This window comes from Drosophila yakuba, chromosome 3L, assembly GCF_016746365.2.
Source record: "Drosophila yakuba strain Tai18E2 chromosome 3L, Prin_Dyak_Tai18E2_2.1, whole genome shotgun sequence".
Taxonomy (NCBI): domain Eukaryota; kingdom Metazoa; phylum Arthropoda; class Insecta; order Diptera; family Drosophilidae; genus Drosophila; species Drosophila yakuba.
The window spans coordinates 18,160,319-18,187,268 of record NC_052529.2 but is presented as its reverse complement, the minus strand read 5'-3'; the positions used below and the strand labels follow the sequence as shown (position 1 = coordinate 18,187,268).

At 41.7% G+C, this 26,950-nt stretch overlaps 3 protein-coding genes and 1 long non-coding RNA gene across 10 annotated transcripts; 1 reads left to right on the top strand and 3 right to left on the bottom strand.

The window, feature by feature from the left end:
• Positions 1–273: 273 nt before the first annotated feature.
• Positions 274–2,273, top strand: LOC6534495 (T-cell immunomodulatory protein). Its single transcript, XM_002095136.4, has 2 exons — positions 274–563; positions 623–2,273. The coding sequence occupies exons 1-2, from the start codon at positions 371–373 to the stop codon at positions 2,221–2,223; spliced, it is 1,794 nt and encodes a 597-aa protein (XP_002095172.1). The 5' UTR covers positions 274–370; the 3' UTR covers positions 2,224–2,273.
• On the bottom strand, positions 2,252–8,434 carry LOC6534494 (protein argonaute-2). 5 transcript variants are annotated; one of them, XM_039373567.2, is made up of 9 exons: positions 8,123–8,434; positions 7,920–8,060; positions 6,285–6,377; positions 5,284–6,236; positions 5,014–5,102; positions 4,349–4,958; positions 3,151–4,164; positions 2,698–3,068; positions 2,252–2,633 (listed from the first exon to the last, which is right to left on the bottom strand). In XM_039373567.2, the coding sequence occupies exons 1-9, from the start codon at positions 8,136–8,138 to the stop codon at positions 2,543–2,545; spliced, it is 3,378 nt and encodes a 1,125-aa protein (XP_039229501.1). In that variant the 5' UTR covers positions 8,139–8,434; the 3' UTR covers positions 2,252–2,542. The 5 variants fall into 5 exon arrangements, with proteins under 5 accessions (XP_039229501.1, XP_039229502.1, XP_039229500.1 ...); XM_039373568.2 differs by having other exon boundaries at positions 5,284–6,251; positions 6,300–6,377; XM_039373566.2 differs by having other exon boundaries at positions 5,284–6,377; positions 7,920–7,941; positions 7,981–8,060.
• A 273-nt stretch (positions 8,435–8,707) lies between these two features.
• Positions 8,708–26,821, bottom strand: LOC6534493 (cyclic AMP response element-binding protein A). 2 transcript variants are annotated; one of them, XM_002095134.4, is made up of 6 exons: positions 25,727–26,821; positions 13,853–14,063; positions 11,932–12,428; positions 11,371–11,820; positions 10,955–11,098; positions 8,708–10,839 (listed from the first exon to the last, which is right to left on the bottom strand). In XM_002095134.4, exons 1-6 carry the CDS (start codon positions 25,778–25,780, stop codon positions 10,645–10,647), a joined length of 1,551 nt encoding a protein of 516 aa, XP_002095170.1. In that variant the 5' UTR covers positions 25,781–26,821; the 3' UTR covers positions 8,708–10,644. The 2 variants fall into 2 exon arrangements, with proteins under 2 accessions (XP_002095170.1, XP_039229648.1); XM_039373714.2 differs by lacking the exons at positions 13,853–14,063; positions 25,727–26,821 and adding an exon at positions 12,513–12,931.
• Positions 15,325–21,918, bottom strand: LOC120321412. Of its 2 annotated transcripts, none has more exons than XR_005561019.2 (2): positions 15,619–21,918; positions 15,325–15,547 (listed from the first exon to the last, which is right to left on the bottom strand). It is a non-coding gene; the product is annotated as an uncharacterized LOC120321412 (long non-coding RNA). The 2 variants fall into 2 exon arrangements; XR_005561020.2 differs by having other exon boundaries at positions 15,624–21,918.
• Positions 26,822–26,950: the final 129 nt, after the last annotated feature.

Here is a 26,950-nt window from a genome sequence, read left to right as displayed (position 1 = left end):
TTATTTCATCAAATTTGATATTAAAATTTTGGAAACTCTTCCATGAATATTTTAATTAAAAAACTTAATTAAATTTCAATGATATATAATAAATAAATTTTATAGATTTAAAGGGATGACAAAAAATCAATACTTTGTTTTCATATTTTTTTTAACAAAACTCTTTTGAAATAAGCAATCTCTTGAAACGCAGTGGAAATACATTTGAAGCCAATCGATTGCTGTGCGGCGCGGCAGTGGAAACGCAGTAAACAAACTATCGCTCGCCCATCTGATTCACTATTGATTTTCTACAATAACAAAGCAGCGTAAAGTAGACAAAAATAACGCAATTTGGAAAATACAAAACTGGGAAATTCTGAAATTCGGAATGACGAGATGCACCCTGGTAGTGGGTCTCTTGCTGGCCCTGGGCAACCTAACTCACGCTAGTGATATCACGGATAAAGTGTTCGCAGACATTAAAGAGGGCATTGTGGCAGCTTTCGGGGATTTCGATTCCGACGAACTCACGGATGTCTTTGTGATTCGCGATGAGATGAGGACATTGCAGATACTCTTTGGTATGTTATCTGAGCTGGCAAGATCCATTTCCAAAGATGTAATTGTCTGTTTTACATAGGGCACTACACGGAGCCTCTGCTGAAACTGGGACCCTACTGCCAGTACGGAGATAAGACCATTGTGAGTGTTATACCCGGGGACTTCGATGGCGACGCCCTGATGGACGTGCTGGTTAACCTGAAGGGCAAGGACAAGGACACCTACGAGGTGCACATAAACTGGGGCAATACCACCGAACTAAAGTGCTCCAAGGAGTCACTCTTCACCAGCAAAGGAGAGGTAATGGCCCTGGACTTTAACCGCGACATGATTATCGATTTATACGGCCTCGACGCTGCGGGAAATCGCACATTCTGGATATTCAACAGCAGTAGACTTCCGCCGGAGCCTATACACCAGGCGGAGCCCACGGAAATCAAGGGAAACTCGTTGAGCATCCCCAATGCAAATGCCTATCTGGATCTGAACGGGGACTTCTTGGCCGATCTGTTCTTGCAGACGGAAGGCTCCTACGAAATATGGCACGGCATCAACGAGCGAGACAAGCAGGAGAGTTTCAGCTACCAATACCAAATTAAGTTCCAGCCGATCGGAGGCAATGACTACCACATCGGTCAGGCTGTGTTCATGGACTTCGAGCTGAAGGGCGTGCAAAATATTGTGGTTCCCTTTTGCATCTTTTCCAATTGCCGGAACTCCTCAATCATGGTGCACGATGGCACCGATTTTCGAAATCTCCTCGTAAACTTCCACGACCCACAGGGCATCACCTGGGCCTTTGTGCCGCCCGTGTCAGATGATGTTTACCTACGAACCATTACGGCAAGGAGTGGGGACTTCAACCTTGATGGCTACCCTGATCTTCTGGTTACTTTGCAGCCTCTGAACGTGGGTAAGCCAGTGATGCAAACGTTCCTGCTGGAGAACGTGCCTTGCACAACGTGTAATAAGCCGCTGAAGCGCACTTTCGAGGTGCGTTGGAACGCCCTTTCTCCAATGGGCAACAACACGGTGGCAGGTGCCTTCTACGACTTTTACCAGGACGGTGTGCTCGATGTGATTCTTATTCGAAAAGATGCAAAGGGCAAATACCAGCCACTTGCTTTCCGGAACACGCTTGACTATGACGCGAACTTTGTGAAGGTTATTGTGCTGACTGGTTTAGATAACAAGCAGAACCCGGAACGACGCACTCCTTTGGGCAGGAAAAAGCGCACCTATGGCACCAACCTGCCAGGACCCCGCATCACCTATACTACAACTACTCAGGATGGGGATCAGCAGTGCGGCAGTAGTGTTCAACTTCCGCAGGCCTCGTATTTTGCTCTGCAACTGCCGTATACGTGCTTTGGTTTGGGTCGAACCCCAAATTTTGTTGATCAATTGACGGTAGGATTGGGCAGCAAGTTACGCAACTGGACGCAACTTATACCGAATTCTCAAATCATTGTGGTTCCAAAACCCCTAAATGAACCGTCACACTGGAAGGCTCAGCTCTTTGTCACGCCTAGCAAATTAATCCTCATGAGCGTCGTGGCCCTGGGTGGTACCTGCCTGGTAATCGTCTTTATCATCCTTGTGCTGTACATCAAGGAAAAGCGCGAGGATAAACAGGAGCGTTTGCAGGAGTCCCACAGATTCCATTTCGATGCAATGTAAAGTTGCCCATTAAATGTAAATTACCTAATTAACTCTTTTGATTCAACCAACTTAGTTGAACTTTATATTTTATTATTATTTAAAGTTGATTAATATGCCCAAAAGAAAGGAGCGCCCCTCTTGACTCCATTATGAGCTTTCCCAACTTATTGAGGTTCTAAAATACCACAAACAAATTGATAAAAATGTAGGCGCTATTTGAAATCTAAGCTCATAACGCAATCAAAAGAGATTCTCCTTCACATCATATATATTTGTATTATGGTTTAAGAAATGTGATAATAAAAAAAACAACAAAAAGAAAAGAAGATGAAAATGCTCAGACAAAGTACATTGGGTTTGTCTTCATGAATTCGGGAACAATCGTGCGCTTTGCGTACTCCTTCTTCAAATCCAGGAACCTAGTCGAGCTGGAACATTTAAAAAATGAATTGAGCTCAAAGTACGGGTATCAGCAAACATAATTATAATTACCCTGTGAGATAAACGCGGCCGCGTGCGGCTACCAAATGGGCTAAGTAAGCGGGAGCCGGATACGAGACCGAGCGATTGCAACGAGGGAACATGTGGCACAGGTTGTAGGTCAACTGCTGCAACAGGTCGATGTCCAGATTGCCTGTGTTCTCAATCACATTGTAGCGTGTTGGCTTGGCCGTGCCCTGGATAGACTGGTGGCTGACCATGAAGAACTGCATCTCGTTGGGATGCACAATGGTGCGATCGACCACGGTTCCGGGGTCCACGTTGTTAAACTTGTTGTACTGCGAAGGCTCGCCGTTGGGAAAGAAGCGAGTGTGATGACGCTTCACCACAATCACACAGCAAAGCTTTGGTTTAATACCCACCTGTAAATTGATATATATCATAACAATTAACTCATATTTAGTACCTTCTCATGTTAAATAGCGAGGGAATTTAAAAATTTACCTTGGCACAGGCCTGATTAATACCCCTCAGTTCTTCGTTTTTGATCTTCGGAAACTGGCCATCGCTTACGCCATCTCTGTAATAGAGGATATGCTCAGGGTAGGCCTTGCGGTACTGATGATATACGCGCAAGTGCTCCAACGTTATCGCGTACATGTCCTCGATCTCCTCCAGAGCTCCTCGCTGCAAACGATATTGCATGTTATAAGCGGCTCCGTAGGGATCGTGTGAGGCTGCTACGCCGACCACACTGGGAATCTCGCGCTGATCCGGAGAGGGATGGGTCACATCAGCGCCCATGTACATGGCGTTCTTTAGCATCGGCAGTCGAGGATCATCCTTGATCTTGTGGTTGATGCCATTCAGCTTGGAATTGACCTTAAGTAGAATATTTCCAATCGTCTGGGGATTGAGCTTTCGGTCAAAGGTGTACTGCTTAATGCACTGCGTCAAAATTCCATGCTGCAGCTCGGCCTTCTGCTTAATTATGTCATAAGAAGATCCAGACTGAGGAATAATCACAAATGCCAGATCGTGCTGGCTGCGCTTTAGATCCGCGAAAACATCGTCTAGGCTGCGATCGTCCGAGAATGTCCTAATTTCCGCCTTAGACTCCAAGCTTATGTTGACTGACTTGCTTTGGCCCAACACGTTTCGTTCAAAATCAGCCACCTGGTTGAAGTGAATTTTGCGACCATACTTCGGATCAAAATACAGGATCGCCCACTTGTGCGCCTTGGGCTTGGGCTCCAGAAACTTCATGTTGTCCATGCGCCACGATCCGTTTCTCACCCCACAGTACTTGTTACCTTGATATTCCACCTGCGGTGGATTTAGGGTGCGGGTGCTCACCATAATGAAATCGTTGGCAATGCGTATGCCAAAGCGACTGATGGTCGGATCCAGGTTGTGCTCGAAGAATTTCAGCAAGTTCATAATCTTGTTCTTTCGCACATTCGTCGATGTTGCTGCAAACTTTATCATATTGGCCACCTGAGTGGCTCCATCCTTGCGCTGTGAAAAGAATATTATAACATTTATAATTTATTTAAAAGTTATCGGTTCGAATTTTTAGGCTCATTTCATAGCATAAAGCCAAAGGGGTTGTCATTTTGAAAAACGCAATAACAAAGGTATATGTTATGACGATATAGCTGAGGACCTTAAAAAAAGATTAAAGTTAACTTTGTTAACTCACGTTTAGGGCCTGACCTTCCTCGATGGTGCATAGCTCGATGGGCAGCAGAATATGTTTCGTCGGAGGTCCGACATGCAGGCAATGAAGTTGGGGAAACTTCAAGTTGTAGTTGCGACTCTGGAAGTAGGCCGCAATGGTGACCTTCTTGCCATCGCTTTCGAAGGTCTCACTGCTGGCCGGGCCACTCGAAAGTCCATTTACTTTGTATACCCTTGGAGCGCTAGCAAAGGACTGAGGAGGTGTGTAAACCACATTGATGCCTCTGAGGAACGGCTCAAGGAAGCGTCGTGAATTTTGCAAGTTGGTTTGGTTGTTGATTTTAGCCTTTATGCCATATAGCTCCAAATATTCGATCATCGACATGGCAATCGGAAAGGATTTGTGCGATATATCTACATTTAGAAATGGCTTATCGCCCAACATAAAAGCCTGATAAAGACCGACCAGGGCCTCGTATCCATCATCCAGTTCGAAACGTTGACCAGGCTCTGACATCTTAAAGAAGGAACGACCGGCACGAATGGCTTTGTTGTGGCACGGTGAAGCCAACACAACCTCTAAGCACTGCATGGCTCGCATTGGTTTTTCGAAAATTCGGTCTTTCATATAGCTGCAAAAGGGCGCGTTAAAAATGTTATTTTATGATAAACACAATTTTTGTTTACGTAGTTAACGAATTCAGGTCAATACTCGGATCATTGGTCTCCTTAATTTCTATTGTGTAGCGCAAAGTGCGACCATTACGATCTGTCACCTATGAAATAAGCAACGACGAGCAAATTATTAAAAAAAAAATAACTATTATATTAACGTTAAATAAATTGAACCGATTTTTTATACATTTAAAAATGGTATTACTCTTAGTTGGACATAATAACTGTTAACTCAATAAAAATGTTATTACTCATAGTTGTACATAATTTCTTGCAACTTACAGTCACTTCCGGGTTTTGGGACTTCACAGGCAGCTTATCTACCGAGTAGCAAGAGGCTCTGCCATCAAAGGCGACTATTGCACCGCCCAATTGATTCATGCGAAATTGCTCGAATGCATGCCTGTAAAACTTTTTGGGACGCTCTGGCATGATCCGCACATCGTAGTGATATGCCACAGGCGGCATCTTAGACATATCAATGTCCAGGTAGTTGACTCCTACTTGGCCGGGTTTGCCGATTGTACCGCGCTTGATGCTCCCCGCTGGCTGAGGCGGTAATGCGACAGCCTGCTGTTGCTGAGGTGGTCCACGAGATTGGTATTGGCCCTGGCTCTGAGCACCATGTTGTTGTGCAGGTGGGCGCTGCTGGTAGCCACCTTGTTGCCCTTGTCCTTGTTGTCCAGGAGGACGCTGCTGGTAGCCACCTTGTTGTCCTTGTCCTTGTTGTGCAGGTGGACGCTGCTGGTAGCCACCTTGTTGCCCTTGTCCTTGTTGTGCAGGAGGACGCTGCTGGTAGCCACCTTGTTGTCCTTGTCCTTGTTGTGCAGGTGGACGCTGCTGGTAGCCACCTTGTTGTCCTTGTCCTTGTTGTGCAGGAGGACGCTGCTGGTAGCCACCTTGTTGTCCTTGTCCTTGGTTTGCAGGTGGACGCTGTTGGTAGCCACCTTGTTGCCCTTGTCCTTGTTGTGCAGGAGGACGCTGCTGGAAGCCACCTTGTTGTCCTTGTCCTTGTTGTCCAGGAGGACGCTGCTGGTAGCCACCTTGTTGTCCTTGTCCTTGGTTTGCAGGTGGACGCTGCTGGTAGCCACCTTGTTGCCCTTGTCCTTGTTGTGCAGGAGGACGCTGCTGGTAGCCACCTTGTTGTCCTTGTCCTTGGTTTGCAGGTGGACGCTGTTGGTAGCCACCTTGTTGCCCTTGTCCTTGTTGTGCAGGAGGACGCTGCTGGAAGCCACCTTGTTGTCCTTGTCCTTGTTGTCCAGGAGGACGCCGCTGGAAGCCACCTTGTTGTCCTTGTCCTTGTGCTCCCTGTCGCTGTCCTTGGCCTTGCCACCCTGAGCTTGTGGGTTGCTGCCTTGCCGCCTGTTGTCCCAAAGCTGGATTTAAAAATCGAGTAGGAAATTAAAATTCTTTTTTTTTTTTTGTTATTTACTTCGGGTCATTAATTATATGTGGCCGATGAGTGAAAATATTTACGAAACGACACGTCAGTTTTCTTTAGTTGCCGACTAGTACAAACGACTACTCTGATGTAATTTTCAGAAAATAAATATTTTATAAAACCACAATAAAAATAATTGGCATTGTTCAAGTTTCAAAAAAAGTGCACGCAAACTTTTCGATTTGAATTTGCCAACGCAAAATTATTTCTTTTTGAATCGGGTAAATTCTGTCTGTCCTTCCGTATGAACGCTGAGATTTCAGGAGCTATAAAAGCTAGAAAGTTGAGATTAAGCTTACAGACTCCAGAGACATAGACGCAGCGCAAGTTTATTGACCCACGTTGCCACGCCCACTCTAACGCCCACAAACCGCCGAAAACTGCCACGCCCACACTTTTTAAAAATGTTTTTATATTTTTGTATTAGTCTTGTAAATTTCTATCGATTTGCCAAACAAAAACTTTTTTGCCGCCCACAAAGCGCCAAAAACTGTCAGTGTGGAAGACTCTCCTTCTTACTTCCACTAGCTGAGTAACGGGTATCAGATAGTCGGGGAACTTGACTATAGCGTTCTCTCTTGTTTTCTATTAGTTTTGTAAATTTCTACCGATTTAAAAAACTTTTTGGCAAGCCACTCTATTGCCCAAAAACCGCCCCAAACTGCCACGCTTACATTTTAGAAACTTTTGTTGAAACTTTTTCAGTTTCGAATATTTCTTTTAAATTTCTATGGATATGCTTTAACAATGTTGGCCACGTCACTGTAACGCCCACAAGCCAATAGCCCCACGCCCCTCAGCTTTTGTCGCTTTTTTAAAGTTAATTTTTATATATACATGTCTCTATATATACATATATGTATATCTTTTTTTGTGGTTTAGGTGACATCCGTAAATGTCGTGGAATTATTTGGCCACCCTCGTGATCGTTGAAATTGCCAAGGTCTTAAAGAGAAAGGTGTTTAGAGAAATGGGAGCGTTATATCTTGTTTTAAAACAGTAATTTATCAATTATAATTGTTTTAACTATTATATCATTTATTGAATGCAATGATTGTTGGCCTCTTTGTGCTGCTATTAGCAGGTGCTGCTAGAAAATAGCTATATATGTATGTATGTACATACATAGATAAGCAAATGCCTGCACATTTAGTTTTTGTTAAATAATGTTTTCGTTCCTCTAATTATGTTTATTGAATGTGTTAATAATCCAAGCTAAAATACTACGTTAAAATGGTTCCTGTTATTTTTTCGGTTTAGCAGCAATACCGACATAAACTTTCATTTGCCACTGTGTGTGAGTTCAACACAATCACAGCCGTTGAATTTCATCATGGGTGCATTGAATTCGGTGATTCCCCGGTAATTGGAAAACTTCTGGAGCATTCCATTGCCCGCTCTCAACACCAGTGCATATACATGCATGTGTTGTGTGTGCCAGTTTTTGCCTACGCTGCCAAGATCACTTTGCACTAACCTTGTTGTTGTTGTTGCTGCTGCTGCGGTTGTTGTTGCTGCTGCTGCGGTTGTTGTTGCTGTTGCTGCTGTGGTTGTTGTTGCTGCTGCTGCTGCTGTGTTGGTGCAGTTGCGTCGCTCGGTTTTCCTTCCGCCTTGAATTCTGAGGATATAATAGGAAATTGTCATATGCTGTAATACTTTTTCTGCATTCGGACAACTCACTGTTCTTCTTTCCCATTATTAAATTTTGATTATATACTTTAAAAAAGAATTCACGGATCAATTTGCGTTGTTGCAGTTTAATAGGGTCTCACTTAGTGATGGTAGGCCAGGAGGCTGGGCGTAGGGATGTGAAAAATATATAAAAATATCAATGGATCGATAGTTTTTGACTTATTTTCACATCCCTAGCTGAGCGTTTCTGGTTGTCGGTTATCGATAGTCAGATAGTGATTAGGCGCCCAATTCAAGTTGTTAAGCTGGACTATTTCGGGGAATTTTTTGTTATAATTGTTTTATAACTTGAAAATTCATTGTTCCTATAACACCATTTTAAAATGTCAGATTATCACTTTCCGCCTACTTATTTTTTATGTCGGTAATAAGTAAGTAACAAAATGTTCCATAAATAATTTTACTAGATTTATGTACCTTTTATTTGGAAGAAAAAATATATTAAAAGTCAAACAAATTTATTTACCACTTCTGAAAAATGTTATTTTTTCTATTCCGAACTATAAATTAAAAATAATAATACATCCCTGAAAAAAAGATTGTTGTTTCTTATTCATAAATAAAAGTCAAAAATTCCTGCTGTTTGTATGGTTGTATGAATTTTATTTGGAATTGCACTTTTACTTTTGCCAAATTACAGCAACCAATCATAAAAGTTTTACAATTTTTTTGGATGTATTTTCTTGTTTTGTTTTTTTTCCATTTTCAACGTTAAACATACAATATATGCGTTTAAAATGCTATAGCCAAAAAATAGTAAATAGTCGTTCATTATTCATACGTGTATATATAAATATATCATAATGCATTTTTCATGTTGTCTTCAATTTGTTTGTTTAACGGTTTTTAAATAAAATTTTTTTGTCATTGCACGAGCGTTTCGTTTTTCAACTTCGATTTCTGGTTTTCGTATTTTAACTAAATATCTTTCTTTTAAAAATTTTCTAACAATTGCACAACTTCGCCCGCTTGTTTTATACACACATGCACAGACATACATAAAAATAGCTAAATTATATGTTATAGATATTATCGATTTGATAGGAAATCAACGGGTTACGCTTAAAATTTCCGTTAAGTAATTTTGTGTATATAAATTCAACTAATAAAAACTAGAATGACTCATTCAGAACGCTGCAAAAAGAATACAAAAATATCTGTATAAATATGTATGCCAAAAAATTGCACTAAAACGTAAAACACAAATTGTAAACATAATAAACAAAATAATTGCTGCAAAATTTGATTAAATTGGGTTATACACTGTAAATATCCCTTCGGTCAGTGCAGCGCCGTCTTATAATATAAAACTTAACAAACAATAATTCATTTTCATAATTGGCTCGGAAATTGTTTTAAATTGGCCAGGCAACGCGGCAGGTGGAGAACGGAACCGAATTGGGGATACGGATACAGATACGGATATGGATACGGATGCAGATACGGATACGGATACCCATTGTAAATTCGTATGCTTTCCATCTATTGAAACTCCAACTTGACGGCCGCTGGCAAACAGATGATGAAGAGAAACTTAAATGCTGCATATAGACATAGTTCGTTACATAATCCTCCTACATAGCTACATTATGGAATTGTTTAGGTATTTTATCTCGTCGTCAGCTTTCGTTATTCGTTTTGAGAAATATCGTTTAAAGGAACAAGAGTCATGCCAAAGACAGCACAGAGATTGAGCTCCGGGAGTCTTTCGTTAATTCATTCATTCAATCATTATTAAAACATAATGTACATGTCGCCTCCAACTGTCGGCTCAACTCCAATCTGGATTTCATATACAATCAGAGCCTATTTGCTATCGGCTTTCTTTCTATCTTTCTTGCATTATTTTTTTGTTGTCGTTAACTTTTTCATTACTTTGCTGTTTTTTTACGTTTTTGTTTTTGGTCTGTTGATTTCGTTTAATTACAATATTATTTAGCTTCTCTTTAGACGCTTTCTGGATTGGCTTCTGCATTTGAGCTTCTCGTTATTGTAATTGTAATTTTAATTTTAATTGTAATTGTGGTTGTTGCTGCAGCTGGTCATTTGCCTAAGCTAGATCAAGTTTATATAACAGGAATGCATGACTAATATACATAGCTTTATAATATAGGTCCTACAAGTAGCTAGGATTACATACACATTAATTATACGGTATTAGTTATGGGCATTCAGGCATCTGGGCCCTGTGGAATATTTATTATGGGGGTGCGGTGGAGCAGGAGTGAGGGGAATGTTTTACCGCTTTGTGCTATCCAAAAGCCGAACAAAAAATCCATCAAAGTTTCCTCGTCGCATAAATTCTTCAAAAACTCCCAGACCGATTAAATCGAAACAAAAAACTAATCTGAACTGAATCGAACTGAACTGAGCTAAACTGAACTGTACTGAACTGAACTGACATACACATAATAGATCTACAATATAAAACTCGGGAAGGCGGGCAAACAAGAAACGATTCCGGCTACAGAAGCCCCTGGATATCGAGGGGTCCATGTGAATCCGGGTGTTTAGGACTTTTTCACATTGTGCTTGCTAACTAGGGCCTGCAGTTTGTGCAGCTGACTAAGTAGATTGGCATTGGTCTCCTCCAGCCCCTCCAGGCGCTTCTTGTAGTCGTGGTTTTCGGTGACCAGAATCTCGACGCGCCTCTCCAGCTGGTCCATGTACTCCTTCTTCTTGCGCCGGCTTTCCTGAGCAGAGATCTGTAAAGTTATGCAAACAGAAAATTAAATACGATTCCTTTTCGCCGGTTGTAAACGATGAAGCTGCACGGCGTAGTACTGCCGTTGCATCGTTTGCATGGTAGTGTGCACCTACTTTATTCTTGATTTTGCGTCGAATCTTCTTCAGCGATTTCTCCTCGGCTTTGGTTAGGGGAAGCTTCTGCGGTATCGGATAGCCTTCGGCCAGCAAAGTGCGTTTCTCCTCCTCCGTCAGCAACAGCGTCCCAGTGGAGCCCTTCTGCAAAATTCAAACAAGTGTGCAAAGAATTAGTGAGTGACAAATGTTTTGCTAAATCACCGCAATTACGAGCTCGAATTCGTCATGGTTTTGGAAAGAAATTTTACTTCCTATGAGTAATTTTTGTTCTTTGCTACTAGTTAAAGTCTTATCGTGACATCTACTGATATATATTTAAAATTTGGACTCTCAGTTTAACTATGGTCACCAACCGATCACGATCTTCATGTAGCCAAAACTATTCCAAGAGTAATTGCAAAGAAAAAACTTACCGGCTGCGAGCTGATCAGCGGCGTGTGGATTGGCTGCCGTGTCGTGGTGGCCGTTGAGCTGGAACTGGAGCCGGAGGCAGATGCGGATCCGGAGGACGAGCGCGTGATGCTGGCGGCGGTGCGGCTTACCCGTACGGATGACTCGCCGGCGGCTGGATTGGCCACGGAGATGGAAACGGTAGCGTTGGGCGACAGGGGCGCAAACAGGTGTTCCGGACTCAAGTTACCTTCGGAATCGTCGCTGGGCAGGGAGGATGGTGGCGTCAGCGGAATTCCATAGCCGTGGGCATGCGATTTGCCCGAGCTGTTGCTGGTGCTCTGTTTCTCGCTCTTGATCTCCACCTTGGCCAACAGCAGATTGTCCTGGCCAAGGATTTGCTGCTGGCGTTGCTGGGACTTTATGAGGCTGTTGGTGCTGTTGCTGCAGGCGGTCAGAAGGAGGCCACCGTGCTGCAAGAGAAACACCAGACAGGAAATTTTAGAAATATTTCACATAAAATCATATATATAGGTACAGATAAACATTTTGCACAGAGTCCCAGTTGTGCTGCGTGAACTCACCGTTGGCTCGAATAGCATTTCCGACTGCAGGTGGGCCAGGTTAAGGCTGAGCTGGTGCTGCGAGCTGCTCGCTTGAGAAGTGGGACTGGCGGGGCAGCTGGAGTCCGGCGACATGGGCTCATCCTTGATGGCCGACTCGTCGATCTCGATGTCGGAGCAAATGTCCGGCGACATGCTGCCTTCCCGCAACGACGACACCGAGGAGCTGCAGTCGTTGTCGTACAGGTGCTGAGGTAGTTGAAAGTGCTCCAGATTGGCCACCACCACGTGGCTCGAGCCGGATCCGTGGTGTGGCTGGTGCGCCTGCAGGCTGTGCAGGCCGGAGGATCGTGTCAGATCCGCGACGGAGGTGTTTAGGGCGGGATTGCTGCTCAGCCGGCTGATGGGCGTGGCGTGCGTGGGCGGTACGTGGAAGGTGAGGCACTTGGGATCGATAGTCACGCGCCCATTGGTCGCCGTCTTCGGTGAAATGGCGGGAAAGCACTCGTCGTCCATGTCTGGGGAAGCAAATAGGTGAGATGTCAGTCAAAAAGGAGTTTAAAACGATTTGAAATTGTAAGATATTATGGGACACGTCGTACCATAATAACAGCGACAACACTGCGTATGAGTGATCACAAAATTAAAGGTGCATTCATAAAATATCTCAAACTGTTTTCGTTCCATTTCATTATAACCAAACTTTTGCTTACAACTTTAGCTACAAAATGATTTAATCTCTTTTGCTATCATAAATATAGTTGCTTTGGCTTGCGTCAGTTGAAATCGTTTTCAGTGGGACTCAGTTAATTGTTAATTTTCCCAAAAATAATTAGCTCACAGCCGTATTTGCTCCATCCCCTTTTTGTCCGCAGACAATAACCAAAATCAAATAGAGCAATATGTGGGTAAATATTTTGCCCAAATATTGTGGCTTCTAACCCACATTATTATGCAAGAATTGGGGCTCTTTAGACTGTAGCTAAACTGTAGTCTGTAACTGAGCAAACACCGTATCACTTTCCTTTGCCAGAGCACGCGTCAATTGGCCGAGTTGCACTTGTGTTTGCATTTCATATTCTGTTGTTTCAGTTTTTTATATTTTTCTGGCAAAACTTTGGCCCCCGCCTACGTCCGTAAAACTGCTCCAACACAACTACGAAAAATTTCGTTTTATTTTATTTACACAGTTGTACAGTCGTACAGTTTCCATAAAATTACAAATAATAACAGCTCGAAAAAAAGAGAAGCCCAGAACTCAGGCAGGGTAATTATACACAGTTTGCCGTCATACATACGAACAACTGATATCGCGTCAAAGTACAAAACTTCATGCACGAGTACTGCGTTAAATTGCTAAATGCTACCGCGACACTAGAAACAGAACAGAGCGGATCTGAAACTGTTTTTCAACTGTTATTCTTGTCAGCGTTGTTTTCACTGTGTACATGGCCCAAATTAACCAACTGCCAACTGTGTTGGGATTGCTATTCGGGGCTTACAGACAGACCCCGTCCAAAAACCCAGAGTTAGTGGTCTGCGTCTAGATGCAATTGCCCGAGTTATCGGTGATCGCTCTATTTCAATAAGCAATCGTTCGAGTTGCATAGTTTCACCTTGATGTGCATTCTAACATATGCATTGTGATGCACTAATTCTTTAATATTTTCCATTGTCCATAAACCATTAATATTACATATAATTAGAGAAGATAGTACAGTCATTTAATTCCCTTTAAGGATCTCTATGGATCTTTATTAAGAGCTGCAATGGCAATTATTGACAATCGATTTGTGTAACTACGACCCTGTTACAGGTTAACACAGAAATCTATTCCTAACCTTGAGTTCCGTTCCGTTAAGTGGTCTTTATGATTTTGATGATTTCTAAATAAGCCCTAGTCAGATAGAATCCATATTCATAGATGTCCTAAGGTACTCACCCTCGATCTTGGCCTGGAGGCTTTTTGGTGAATCGGGCAGGGAGTCAACGTCGCTGCTGAGGCTGTAGGAGTGCTCCGTCTTGATCGGCTGTGTGCCATTGAGCAGGGCATCCGAGATGAGCTTGTCGTTGAGTATGACGGTGGGATCTTTGACGTCCCGATCGAACAGCCAGTCGTGCATATCGTGATCGGGGCTGATTTTCAAGGATTCCTGTAACGGTGGAAAATGGGAACAACAAAAAATGGTTGGCAATTAGTTAATGTACAAAAGTCATTCATAGTCGTGCTGCACAGCGATAGCACGCTTATATAATTAAAACACAAAAACTGAATGCGAAAAACAAAGGTACATCTGCTCTACCTAGCTAACTACATATATACGACCTATGGCAAAATCACACGAGAATCGCACACCCAAAACGCAACGCGGCCACTCGGGCCATGCAGATAGCTCGAAAAATGAAGTATATTGTATATAAATACTGATTTCATTTGATTTGATTTTAGAAGTACATGTATGCATATATGTATATGTATGGACGTACATATAGCGCAGATCTCGAACGGCCCCTGCATATGGTGGCTATGCAATATATTTTTGTTGTCAATCTTATCAGAAGACATTTTACCATCGACCACGCTCGCCGATTCGGACGTTTGTACCCTTGAAATCATTTTTGTTGGGCCGGACAATCAGTAGAGGGAACGAACCATTTTGAAGTTATCAATCGTTAAGTCATTATTTTTGGGGACCCGCAAATCAGTGGTGGGAATTTTTCTAGCCTAGGTGGGGTACAAGGTATTGGCTTCTAGGTTGGGTGATGGGACTCGAACTTTATGGGGCTGCGGTAAAATAAATGCTTGGCTGGCTTATAGAAATTGTAATTCAGCACAAACTTAATTTTTTTTAGCCCCGGTAACAGGTAGCTTGGTATAAAAAAACGATCTTTTGGTTCCAAACCAAAGAGATGCATTTATACGGTAGAAAAAATGAAGCTCCAAAAGATATTTAAAAAACGTCAAATAAAAGATTAAAAAACATGACTTAAAAGTACTATGTTTATTTTGCACATAAATTCACAACGAAATTAAGGAGTTATGGTAGAAATAGGATTAATGGTTATTTTCTAGAAGGACCCATCAAAAGTATTCAACGGTCATTGCCACTGGTTCCATTAGAGTCGTCATTCGAGTTTTGGGGTAAGTTGTGGGCAAATGGTTGGCACAAATTTAAATTAAAAGTCGCGTGGAGGCAAAGTGTGCAAGAGTGTAATTAATTATAATGAAGAGGGCCGGTGCTAAGTGCTTTCGATGCTGAGATGAGCGCAAAACCAACCTTGCAAATCACTCACAATCACGATCAGAGTGCAGCACAAATAAGTCAAACGAGTTGGTCGTGTGTTCTATTCTATTTGGCGCCAAAAAACCGAAGATCCGAATGGGGAATGGTGAAAACAAAGAGCTCCAGAACATATCTACTAATATACATATGTATTTATTTTGAAGCTAAAGTCCGCCCGATGATGTAATCCCGAATGTGCCAGATTTTCGGACTGGATTCGCTTAATTGCCGCCCGCAATCTACGGCAATAAATTGCTGACCCATTTGGAGGTGGCATTTTGTGGCAAATATGCACATGGGTAAAACTACTTACATATGTACACATCAGAGTGACTGACTGTCTGTCTGTCTGTCTGCGATAAAGAAGTGCATGTAATTACGCTTTAAAAACACATTTGTATGTAAAATCCCAGCCGAGCCCCACCTCACCAAAGTTCACATTCTAAGCCAAGCCAAGTGGAATCCAGTTTTGGCCATAAAAAAAAGGGAACGTCGCCGTCGTACGTAAAGATACATACGTACGCATGTATGTAGGCAGTTACGATTCTTCCCGGTTCTTTGTGGGTCTTTGTGGGTCTTTGGCTAATCGAATTCTTCGGGTTCCTCCACGAAATCCACCGAGCAAGGCACACACCGTGAGTCCACACATTGATTACCGTTTGCACACGTGCATTTGAAAGAATTTGTAATGATTATGCGGCACTCGCAATTTCGAACGAGGGTGGTTAACTGGGTTTTATCAAGGCAAGATCAACCTGTTTCTTGTCGAGAAATTCCAGGTCATATTTAACCTTAACCTTATCTTAAGGATGACACTAAAATCAGCTCAATCGAATATGTATGAATATTATATTGGAAAGCATAATAATTCAAGTTCGTACATCTTCAGTAAACAAATTCTTTTTTCTCAAGGTGTATTAAAATATAGTCCCATAGAATTTATAATAAATTCCAGCAGTGAGCTGTGGATCTCTATATTTTCTATTATTGCACATTACCTAACATTTAATAAAATTAATTTTTCATGAAGCTCCCAAATTACGGATAGTCTCCAAAAATACAGCAGCCCCCTAATTTATTAAACTCGATTGTAAAAAGGTGAATGGGAATTTTTAGCAAATGCAAGACTTTATGTTTTTCGCAAAAACCAATAGTAATTACACACGAATTTGACATTTAGTATTGTAGCACTGTAAATTCAAAGTAAAACAGATAATTGCCAAGTAGCAGCAGTATTAGCTGATGTACCTATTTCAACTTAACAACTGTAAGCCATAAATTAGCGCTGTCGTTTACGTATTTATTCGTAATTACAAGTTTTAATACCCTATGAGGTATTTTCTTTAATATTTTATGGTGAAGTGTTAATAACGTCTTCAGTAATTAACCAAAAAATGGCAAAGGGCCAAAGAAAGTGCCGAAATAGTCGAAGTTTCTCTTCTCTTCTCACCAAAAACCACAGTGGATATTTACTGTAATTCGTACATTCTGAAAGCCAACGATAATAACCGAGAATTAATGATCTGCCCATTATGCTAATACTCGTGGGCCGTCCCTCGCATTTTTTTATATTTCATTGGGCAGTGCATTAAAACACAAATACACAAGTGCTTTCTCCGCATTTTAGCCGTCGCCGCGCATCGGGCCAAGAATCGGCAAGCAGTATGGTTTACAGTATACAGTATAATGCTTAAAAGCACCGAGAAGCGTAAATAAAATGTGAGTGTGCGTGCCCAGTGTGTGGGGTATGTGTGTGCGGTGTGTGTGTGTGTGTGTTTATGATGAGTTCAACGAACCTTGGGAATTGTTGAGAATTAGCAATTCTTGAAAAATGCTACCAAAACGGGCAACACAGATACACACCAACACGTACTTCCATTCGAACATACAGATACAGAATACAGATGCCCAGGCAGTCGTACAAATACAAATATATCTATGTAAGTATGTAAGTATGTCTGTCTGTCCGTCTGTCTGTCTGTATACAAATATGTATGTTGCCGTTGATGAAAGAAAGAAGAAAGCCAGGAGAAAAACACAACGGAAAAAGACGGCAAAAATGCTCGCAGGCATTTGCTACCTCTTTTGTTAGCGACTGCGGATCAGGTGGGGGCATCGTGTTCCGGGGGTGGGGTAATACACTGAGGGAAAACGCACACAGCGTTTTGCAATGGTCATCCTCGTATCTTATCTATAGCCATGCCTATTTGGTCCGACTTCATAAGTTATGAGGACAAAGGAGACCCCAATATCATAGTGCTAAGATAGATAAGTTTTGTTTATTTTCCATTCTATTTATGTCAATTTGATCGCAAATCTTATCAGTTTCAAACTAAAATCCAAATCCAGAGCATTATTATATGGAAAGCCCCAAACGAAGATCGTTTAGTGTGCCACAACGACCTTGGCAGAGAAATTTGTTAATCACAACGTAAATATTGGCGTTGCTGCCTAATAGTTCAATAACTTCAGTGAAGTGTGTGATGGGATTAACTAGTACTTATTATTTGTTTGTATTTTAGTGTTCCCATTTATGAACCAACTACAATTATTTTTGATGCCTTTTCCATTCAAATATTACAATTGATAGTAGCTACATAAAAATGATGTAAAAGTGGTATATACAATTTAATCATAGGTATGAATAAAAAGTGCTAGGTAAAGATTTCATATAAACGATCTGTGATATCCCGATCTATGATTATGCAATCCAATAGCTGGTGCAGCAATTATTGAAATATTTCTCATGGTGCACCTGTAGCACCGTTTGTTGAACGTTCCAGGTGGGTTTCTGCCTCCGTGCCACCTCCGTACCGCCACTTCTCCGATTTGTGTGTTCCAATGAAAGCGCGGCACCGCCGGTGAAATGGCTAAGGGCGCCTTCTCAAGTGGAAAGCGGTGTGGTGTGGCATGTGGTGTGTGGTGCGATGCTCGACTTGGAGCTCGAGTTCGAGCTCAAGTTGGAGCTGAAGATGGAGCTGGAGTGGCTCTTGGGCCACAAAAACCGCTTGAATGCGGCTAAGCTCGAGTTGACTTGACTTGGCCGGGCAATCGCTTCGATTGCCTAACCAACGGCGGAGGAGCCTGTGTGAAATGCAGTCATTTGACCCCATTTCATTGGCGATTCACAGAGGAAAACCTGTTGCTTCGCTCGAATGTCACGTGCAGAGAATTGTTCTGCCTCGCACTCCCCACGTCACTCGTCACTTGGGAGCCCAATCAAGCAGGCACTTTGGAAACGATTAAGGTGGAATAAAATCGAAATAGCCGCCGGAGGGGTTTTCTTTATCTTACGGCATTAAATTAGCATACACACACTACACACACATGGGTGTTGGTGTTGTTGCCGGGTCCCCCGGTTTTTTGGTTTACCCATTATACAATCTTATTCAAATTTCCAGTCTTCGGCTCGGTCTTCTGCTTCCCGAAAAAAATGCCAAGAAAGGGTGAAAAAAAAGAGCCACAAACATACAATTTCATAAAAATAATTAAACTGGTTATAGTTTGGCTTGGTTTCTCCTCTTTCTTCTTTCTCTTTACCTCTGTATTTTCATTGGGCTTTACTTTTGCCTTTTCTGCCTCTTTTGTCTATACTTTTTTTCGATTTTGCTTTTTTTTTCGCTTGCTCCACAATTTGGATTGATTAAATAATGTTGCAGCAAGCGAAAACCTTTCACATTTATAAAACTGCAGCCGTGTGCGTGCGGATCATTATGTATGTATCGCTTTTTCTTTGTGTTGTGCACAGCATTTTTAGCCGAGACTTTATTTCTTTCCAATTTTTATGCCCAGGCTGCATCATTCGGCGCTGGAGTGTTGGTAAAGTGAAAGGTGCTCCCACAATTCAAAAACAGCAGAAACCAAAAACAAAAAAAAAGCGAAAAAAATAAAACACAAAAACACGGATACCGAACTGCCTTTTAACTTGAAAAATTGCTACGGTTTCGTTTTTCGTGAGCGTGGTAAATGGTAATGGGGCTACGATGTAAATGGCCATCGTCAAATGCCTCCGCTTTTGCCTTGAAAAGAAAGTGCGAATTGGCCAGGAATTCCGCCCGAGAATCCGACTTCAAATCGGCTAAATCAGAACGCGCAATGAACTCACGCATTACGTATCCGCCATGTTGCAGCCTCCAAGGCAAAGTAAGAGTGTCTCCCAGACTTCCATGACGTAGTGGTGGCTATAAATATAACCTAATATGTGTATAAATAGCCGGTGAAAGGGAGAAAAGGGTGGGTGGGGGTTCATTGCGGGCTTAGCTTATCACCACCATATGTTTGTGCGCTTTTTTTGCGAGGAAAGTACGTAAGCAGCACGTCTGACGTACACATGAACAATTTGCCAAACGGAAAGCACTGTGAAAGTAGCCAAAAAATTTAGTAAAATTTATATGGGGGCAGAGGAGGTTGAAACTCCTACAATCTTCGGTTATCCTGATCCCAAAGAGATCGTTTATCTTTGAGTTAGTGGGTGCTCAGCCTTCGAGACCGTCTAATGCCTTTCACAAATCGCCGAAGAGCGTCGAATAGCTAAAATCGTACATCTGCATATATGCAAAGCAGACATAACCAATTTGGCAATGCGCGGATGAGTCAGAGAGCTGGGCGACCTTATTGGAGAGCCCATAATGAATTCACTTTCAAGGCTTCTCGCAAAGATAATGCATGAATGTTGAAAAATGTGCCTGTCGCCGGGTAATTACTGAATTCTAGGCCCTAACTTATGACTCTCTAATGGATTTCGGTGTAGTCAAGATTGGGGTTTCTGATGAATCCGATTAGTGCACTTAATTGGGATTTGCCATAAATATCATGTTACGCCATTTGGCTTTTATATTTGTTTATTTTATTAGATTTGAAATTTGCTAAGCACCTTTAATATTTAGTGAAAATACACTTTATGACGAGTAATTCCCGTTTCTGGTTTCTTCATCGTAGAAATGCTCTTAAATGTGTGGCAGCGACCATAAGCTCTAAGAACTCTCCCTTAACTTTTCCAAAGGAACTTTAAGGTCCATATGGTTATTAGAATTGCAGAATATTCAGTAGAAGAAACTCCGCCCTGACATCTTTAAAAGGTCTTAAGGTCAAAGGGGTGTATAAATTTGTTGAATAATTTTTAACGTCCTAGAACTCAAATAACTTTCAGATCGTGAATGCAAATAAATGATAGAGCTAATTTAAAGGTTCATATTAGTTATGAATATAGCAAGGGATTTTATGAAACTAATAAGGAGCCGAATATGTAATATTTCTTAGATTCAAAAATATATTTTTATTATTCATTTAAGTCTTACTGTAACAGACCTATCACGTTCCGAATTTTACCGAATTTCTGTCACCAATTAAACTATAATCTTAAGTCCTCAAAGCTACAGTGATTATCACTTACTCGCCTGGTGCCAGATAAAATGTCCTATCAAAGGGAGGTCCTTTGGAACCCCGCTCCCTAAGGACTTCTTAAATGCTACTTCCAGTGCTTCTCCGCCCACAAGAAGCAACCTACTGTTGCTTCCTTGTTGCCTGTTGCCTGCTGCCTGCTGTTACACTTATCGTGTGGCACTTCATTGGCACTGGCAATATGTTGCAACGCCCACGCCCAGTTGGGGCACTTGGCGCCCCAGCCCCTCTCCCCGAAGAGGGAGACGCTGTAACATATTGTAAGTTGCGAGCGAGCGGGTCCATGAATAATTCATGCTCTTCGGGGCTTTGGCCACAAGTCAACTCCTTCGACATCCTGGCATTGACGTCAACAAAACAAAGCGCAAACAGCTGGCCAAATGGCCCAAAGGCCGCCCACTCTAGTGGCCAAAAGAGAGAGGCGCTGCCACAGCTAGAAAACCCGGTCGATAAGAGCAAGCTAAGAGAGGGTTTTCCGCGTGGACTTTCCACTATGGCTATTGCCGCGCATCCTGCAACGCGCAGCGCGTGTAAATCCGCATGAATGGCCGACATGAATGGGAAACTATATATATATCTATCTATATCTACAGAGAGAGAGAGAAAGAGAGAGTGGAGCCAGTGAGACTGGCGCACATGTAAGCCAATACTATGTGTGTGGGGGCACAAATTTAATTATGCGCGCTTTTTTTCTGCTTCGGTTTTCTGCTCTTTCGCTGGCTCGCCATATGTTTGGACTTTTGGCATAGAAATTGTGTCGCTGGAGCGAGCTAAATTTGCAATAGCCGTCGCTGGGTTTCTTTGCATTCGCTTTGTGCTTTAACCTGTTTTGCAGATTGCAACGCTCCGGCTCATTGGAAATGTCAAAGTTAAGCAATACACAATACGTACAGCATACGTATATACATACATACAACGCGGCGTATACGCGATATACGAGATATACAGACGAGTGATAGACCATATTGAAAGTATCGTGCTTAGCTCGAACTAGTTATTCAAATATGCTCCCGAGAGTCAAGACACTAAGCTCTCCAAGCTAACAAAATGCCGACACAGCCTGTTGCCAAGCACGTTTTTGTGATTTCCGTTTCTTGACGCTGGTGGAGTTGGTAGTATTCTAGTGTGCATTTTAAGTAGCGGGCCTTGCATTGGGCCGTTAGAAAATCTCTGTCTAACCTCAACGAAATGCACATTTGCATTCGACGGCAACCGGCCAGGCAACAGGCCATATACGTATATAGACCATAAAGGGTATCGAATTGGGCGAAAAGAAATTGCTAATACCATTATGCATGCCCCACGCCCCCGCCCCCGCCCCCGCCCTCAACACCTTTTTTATATTTTGCTTATATAAGCGAAAGTTGGCCCACAAAAAAGAATAGCTCTAGAAATGTCAGAAATATATATTTGTTGGCTTGCTTGTATCTCAATGGAAGTGGCGAAAAGTTGCTGACTTCTGGGCTTCTTGTTAATGCTGCAGTTTTTCCCTGCTTCGGTCTTTAACTCTTAACCTCTCGCTTTTCGATTTGGCCAACATAATAATTTAGGAAAGTCGCTTTTCGGTTTTCGACTTCGGTCAGCATTCTTCTCTGAAGGCGAATGCAATTTATTTTGCTCAAGGCAATCTTTTCCGGCAGTCTACTCTTTCGACTGCGGAGCTTCTTTTTCGAGGCTAGCTGTGAGACGATCTTGAAGACTTTTAGTTGAAAACACAGCTTTGTTTTCGCTTTCTTTCGAGGCACAACCCTTTCACATACTACCCCATATAAGAGCGCGAATTCTAGTTGGCTATTGAGAAGATAAGCTCATTTCTAAATCCGCATTAATTAGGCATTCTGTTTCCATGTGCTGCTCTTATCAACAAAATGTGAAAATTTCAGCAGTAATTTTAGCGTTCAACAGAAATAATTTTATATTGTATTTTCTTATCAAGGCTGGACCAGGGACCAGAATCGAAAGTCGTTAAGCTGAAACATTGATATTTATATTTGCACTGGAAATTGTTTGTTTGCCCCGTAAACTGTATTCCTCGTAAATTGAATAACCAGTTAGTCAGAGATCATCGTAAATACGGTAGTTGTTGCTTTTTCCACCGCTCGATTAATCGATTTTCCCAGAATTCCCCCGATCGCGAATTCATATGTATGTATGTTTTTCTAGAGCTTTACAGATTCTGTTTTGCTGTGTCAACTCTTCATTTCTCATTGCTCCCAACTGATACTGATAGGCAGGGGAACCACTGCAAGATCTCTGAATGAAAAGGTGGGGGATTTCTTGATAACACCGATCGGAATCTCGGCAATGCGGGGCACGTGACATTATCGCAGCTCTCTCTCTCTTCGAAGACTAAAGCTAAACCCTACTGGGACTTTCCAATTTGTGGCCTTTTGGAAGCCCCTTGCCAATTTAATAAAATTGATTATCGACCCGTCAAGTCATTCTTTTTGGGTTTTTGTTTTGGTTTACCAAGGAACTAAAAATCCCATGGCATCATAATTATTATTTTTTATATTTTTGTCAACCGTTTAAGTGGGAAATGGTGCGCTAAGGCTAATCAAAATTGGGCATTTCAAGCCTTATCTGGGCGCAAGTTTACTTTTTTTGTTTTTTTCTTTATTTTTTGGTTACAAAATACGGTGAGATAAGATTGTTGATATGCTTGAAGAGACTTCAGAATGATAGTTTATATTATTAAAATAATGCCAAAATAGCAAAACAAAAGGTTTGGATGGGATCTTTCATGGAATTTCAGCTATCTAGCCCTGGATGATTAGCTGTATCTTACCTCGATCTTGATCTTACTTCCGAGGCATTTCTAGGGTATTAGGGCGGCGACTTCGCACAGAAACCGATAATTTCTTGTTATGGGCACACACAGGCATTTGAGATACTTATGAGGTAATTGAGCGCACGCCCCGGGTACGGGTACATTGTACCGCTTACGGCGGGAAAATACAAAATGCAATGCAACAAAACCAATAAAAACTGCACGCGCATTTTCCCGGGCATTGGGCCTATTTCTGTCCCTCCGGCTACATTGTCTACAAGTCAAGTAGTCGCCGGCGCGCATTTATTATCTCCCAATAGTAATGACACTGACGAGCCATACTCTATTTGACTAGCTGCGAAGTGCAGCCGCAGCAGCAACAGCAACAGCAACAGCCGCAGCAGGCGAAAAAAAGTCATTACTTTGCATTTAGACCAGCTGATAGCAGCCTCTTATCAACTCCACATGTGTCCTCCGCCCAAGCCGTAATAGATTCTTTTCTTTTGTGCTCGCCCAGCAGAGCTTCCTCTACACAGAAAGCAAAAGTTGGGCGCGGAAATCTATGGAAAAATAGTGGGAGTCGAACTCGGACTCTCGTTAACTGCAATAACCAAACAGTTGACCATATCGATTTTTCAGCTTAAAGAAAGCAGAAAAGACAAATTCACGAACTATGAACTTGAAAAATTCATATCAACTTAACAGTGGATTATCATCAAAATTAAGTGAAAATATAATTTAGAAAATGTAATAGTGAAGCGGACCATTTCTCAGAAGATCACAATTAAGAACTCAACGTTATTAAAGCAAACTGATGCAATTGTAAACATCTACCTAATTTGATTTGGATCTGTTTTTTACGGTGTACAACAGCAAGAACAAGTGAAACGGACGGACTTGGGCTGGATGGACGGGCGGACGACATGTATTCATTACTGTTTCCGCAGCGATAAGCAATAGACGACGGCATCTCCATCTACGAGTACTATGAGTACTCCGCAAATGAAGCTCAACCCGGCACTTTTAGTCATTTCATTATATTGAAACAATTCACGATTGCCGAACGAGAAGTTCGAGTTGTGGTGGTGCAGGGTGATAGTGGGCGGAACTATGAGCACAAAACAACCGAAACAGAAATCGCTCGCTAATGATAAATTTCTTTTAATTTCTTGGAAAACTTCAATTATCATTATCGCGCGACACAAAACAACTTTGTAGGACAGCGAAACTTCTAAGTTATGAACAGAAATGTTTCCTGAATGCCACATATAGTCGCTGTTGCTTATCAAAAACCATGTAAAATGATATATTCGAACACAAAAAGTCACTAAAATTGTCTTTTCTCTCAAAACGGGCACGTAACTGCCAAGATAAAGAGCCTTGAAAGCTGCCTTTCCTTTCGGCACTAGACTGTTCTTTTTTTTGATTCGGGCGTATCGTATCTATTTGGCAAAGTTTTTTCTGTTGAGTAATGCTATTGGGTTCGGCAATCCAAGAACGTCCTCCACGAAAATGAAACCAAAACTGTGATTCTGGGTGTGTTGTATATTACGGTGTCTGATGTCTGGAAGCCGGGCAGTTCGATTAGATTTTGGTTTCTTTTTTCACCATACATACATAGTGTATATTGTATAGTATGGCTCTGTTTTACATTCGAATTTTGGTGGTGCGGTGAGCGGACATTTTTATGAGGTGGCTTGGGACAGGTTTGATCATAGGCCAGTTTGTCGGCGATCGGTATTCTCTCAGGTGATCGCATACATATGAATGCAAACCACTTAATATGCAGAGAAGGTAAAGAAAACTGGCTAAATTCCGTGGGACCCTGAGATCCAAATTAGTTTCTTTATTTTCATTTTCCTTTCCTGAAATCGATCATCATACTTAGAATTCAGCTCATGAATAAGTTCACGTTTTTCTCCCCAAACTGATAAGCTTAATGTGGGTCATTAAAGTGTTTTCTTTAGATTTTTAAATGCAATTTCGTTTCGTGGAAGCACGACTCTTACATGACTTAATAATCGTATGGAAGATGTCTCTGTAGTCAAAGATCGAAGTTCAAGGAGTTCACCAAGTTGGGTGAATTAGTTGGGGCATTGCCACATAAAATTAAGTGAGCTATAATATATAAGAGCTACCTATGTACATTTGTATATCTCGGACAGTTTCTTATCGTTTCGTTCGAGTTGGCGGCTTTAACTTTCACATATAGCCCATATCAAGCATACCTGCTGTAATAAAAGCTCTCAAGTATCAATGGTTCTGTTCTGACTGATATAATAATGGGGTACAAGTTGCTTTTCGCGTTTTTTGTGTTTTTCGTGTTTTTTGTGTGCTCTAAAGTGGTAATTTGAACACTTACCGGATCTAAGTCGGAGTCCCATATATCTTTGAGGTCGCCATCGTAGAATTCCATGGTTCTTTGGGGTTGGCGCTCTTCAGATGCGCTCTAAGAACTCTTTTAGTTGGTTTTGCGGTTCGGGGATGATATGGTATGCTATGGTATGGGGTTTGGTTTGGTTTAATTCGGTTCCACTCGGTTGCAGTCACACAAATTTTTCTACTTTAACCCACTTAAGAACTGTCTTCTTATAACTTTTTAGTTTATGGTATTATACTATTATATTCATATGATTTTGCTGACTGAAAGGTGGCTCTTTCTCCGCTCTTTCTCTTTCTTTTTGCTTTTTTGCTTTTCGCTTTATACTTTATCTTCTTTATTCCTCGTGCTCTCTTCTACCTCTCTTTCTCTTTGATTTTTTTTTTACTTTTTTCCGAACGAACAGTTCTGGGTGATGACTGTTGGTTGCTTCTTTATAACACTTATTAAGGGGAAACCTGTTGCTTCCAGAGAATGTTTTCACTTGACATTGTTATAGTCTGCGTGTGTGTGTGTGACTTTTGCGTTTGTGTGTGTACACCGGGCATTCATTCGTATTGGTTATGGTATTTGGGGTGTATCTGTGTACGGATCTAACTTGGTTTACAACTGTCGGCTGGATTTAACTTGTTGCATGCGCTTTTCTCGTCGGATTATATTTGGCGTTAACATTAATTGAATTATTAACTTTTTTCCCGATTCGGAAACGAAACACTCGATTTTCATAGAAAATAGTTATTATATGTATATAAGTTTAGATTCAACGTTAATAACCATATAATTTTAGTTTATTTGACTTTTCATTCGCTGTACTGTGTTTTGGACTCGATTACGATTTCAATTGATTTAATTGAATTTTTTGTGTGTTTTGTGTGTGGATGGGGCATTAAACCGCTTTAAAAATGGCTTTGCTCGGGCCGTGTATAATAGCATTTAATATGTGTAGTTAATATCGTTAACTTTAGCAATAATATTTGTATGTTTGGATGTATGGGATGGTAGCACACAATTAGAATAAACTGTCCGTAGTGCGACTGCAGCCAAAAACGGTACTAAACTAAATGTCGGTGAAATTCTTGTGAATGCGAACGAACGAATCGAAACGTCAGCCCTCTGCCGGCGTCGCTGTCGCTGCTCTGCTGCTCTCTTTTACTCTACAACGCTCTGTCTCTCTTCCGCACGTATACCGCTCCTTCTGTCTCTGTC

Excerpts from the sequence above, each read along its gene's own strand:
- LOC6534494 (XM_002095135.4), bottom strand. Across the intron at positions 4,165-4,348 it reads AGGAAGGTCAGGCCCTAAAC|CGCAAGGATGGAGCCACTCA; the intron begins GTGAGTTAACAA and ends TTCTTTTCACAG. Across the intron at positions 2,634-2,697 it reads GGCCGCGTTTATCTCACAGG|CTCGACTAGGTTCCTGGATT; the intron begins GTAATTATAATT and ends TAAATGTTCCAG.
- LOC6534495 (XM_002095136.4), top strand. The coding sequence starts at position 371 with ATGACGAGATGCACCCTGGTAGTGGGTCTCTTGCTGGCCCTGGGCAAC. Across the intron at positions 564-622 it reads GACATTGCAGATACTCTTTG|GGCACTACACGGAGCCTCTG; the intron begins GTATGTTATCTG and ends TGTTTTACATAG.
- LOC6534493 (XM_002095134.4), bottom strand. The coding sequence starts at position 25,780 with ATGGAATTCTACGATGGCGACCTCAAAGATATATGGGACTCCGACTTA. Across the intron at positions 11,821-11,931 it reads AAATGCTATTCGAGCCAACG|CACGGTGGCCTCCTTCTGAC; the intron begins GTGAGTTCACGC and ends TTTCTCTTGCAG. Across the intron at positions 10,840-10,954 it reads GACGCAAAATCAAGAATAAA|ATCTCTGCTCAGGAAAGCCG; the intron begins GTAGGTGCACAC and ends ATAACTTTACAG.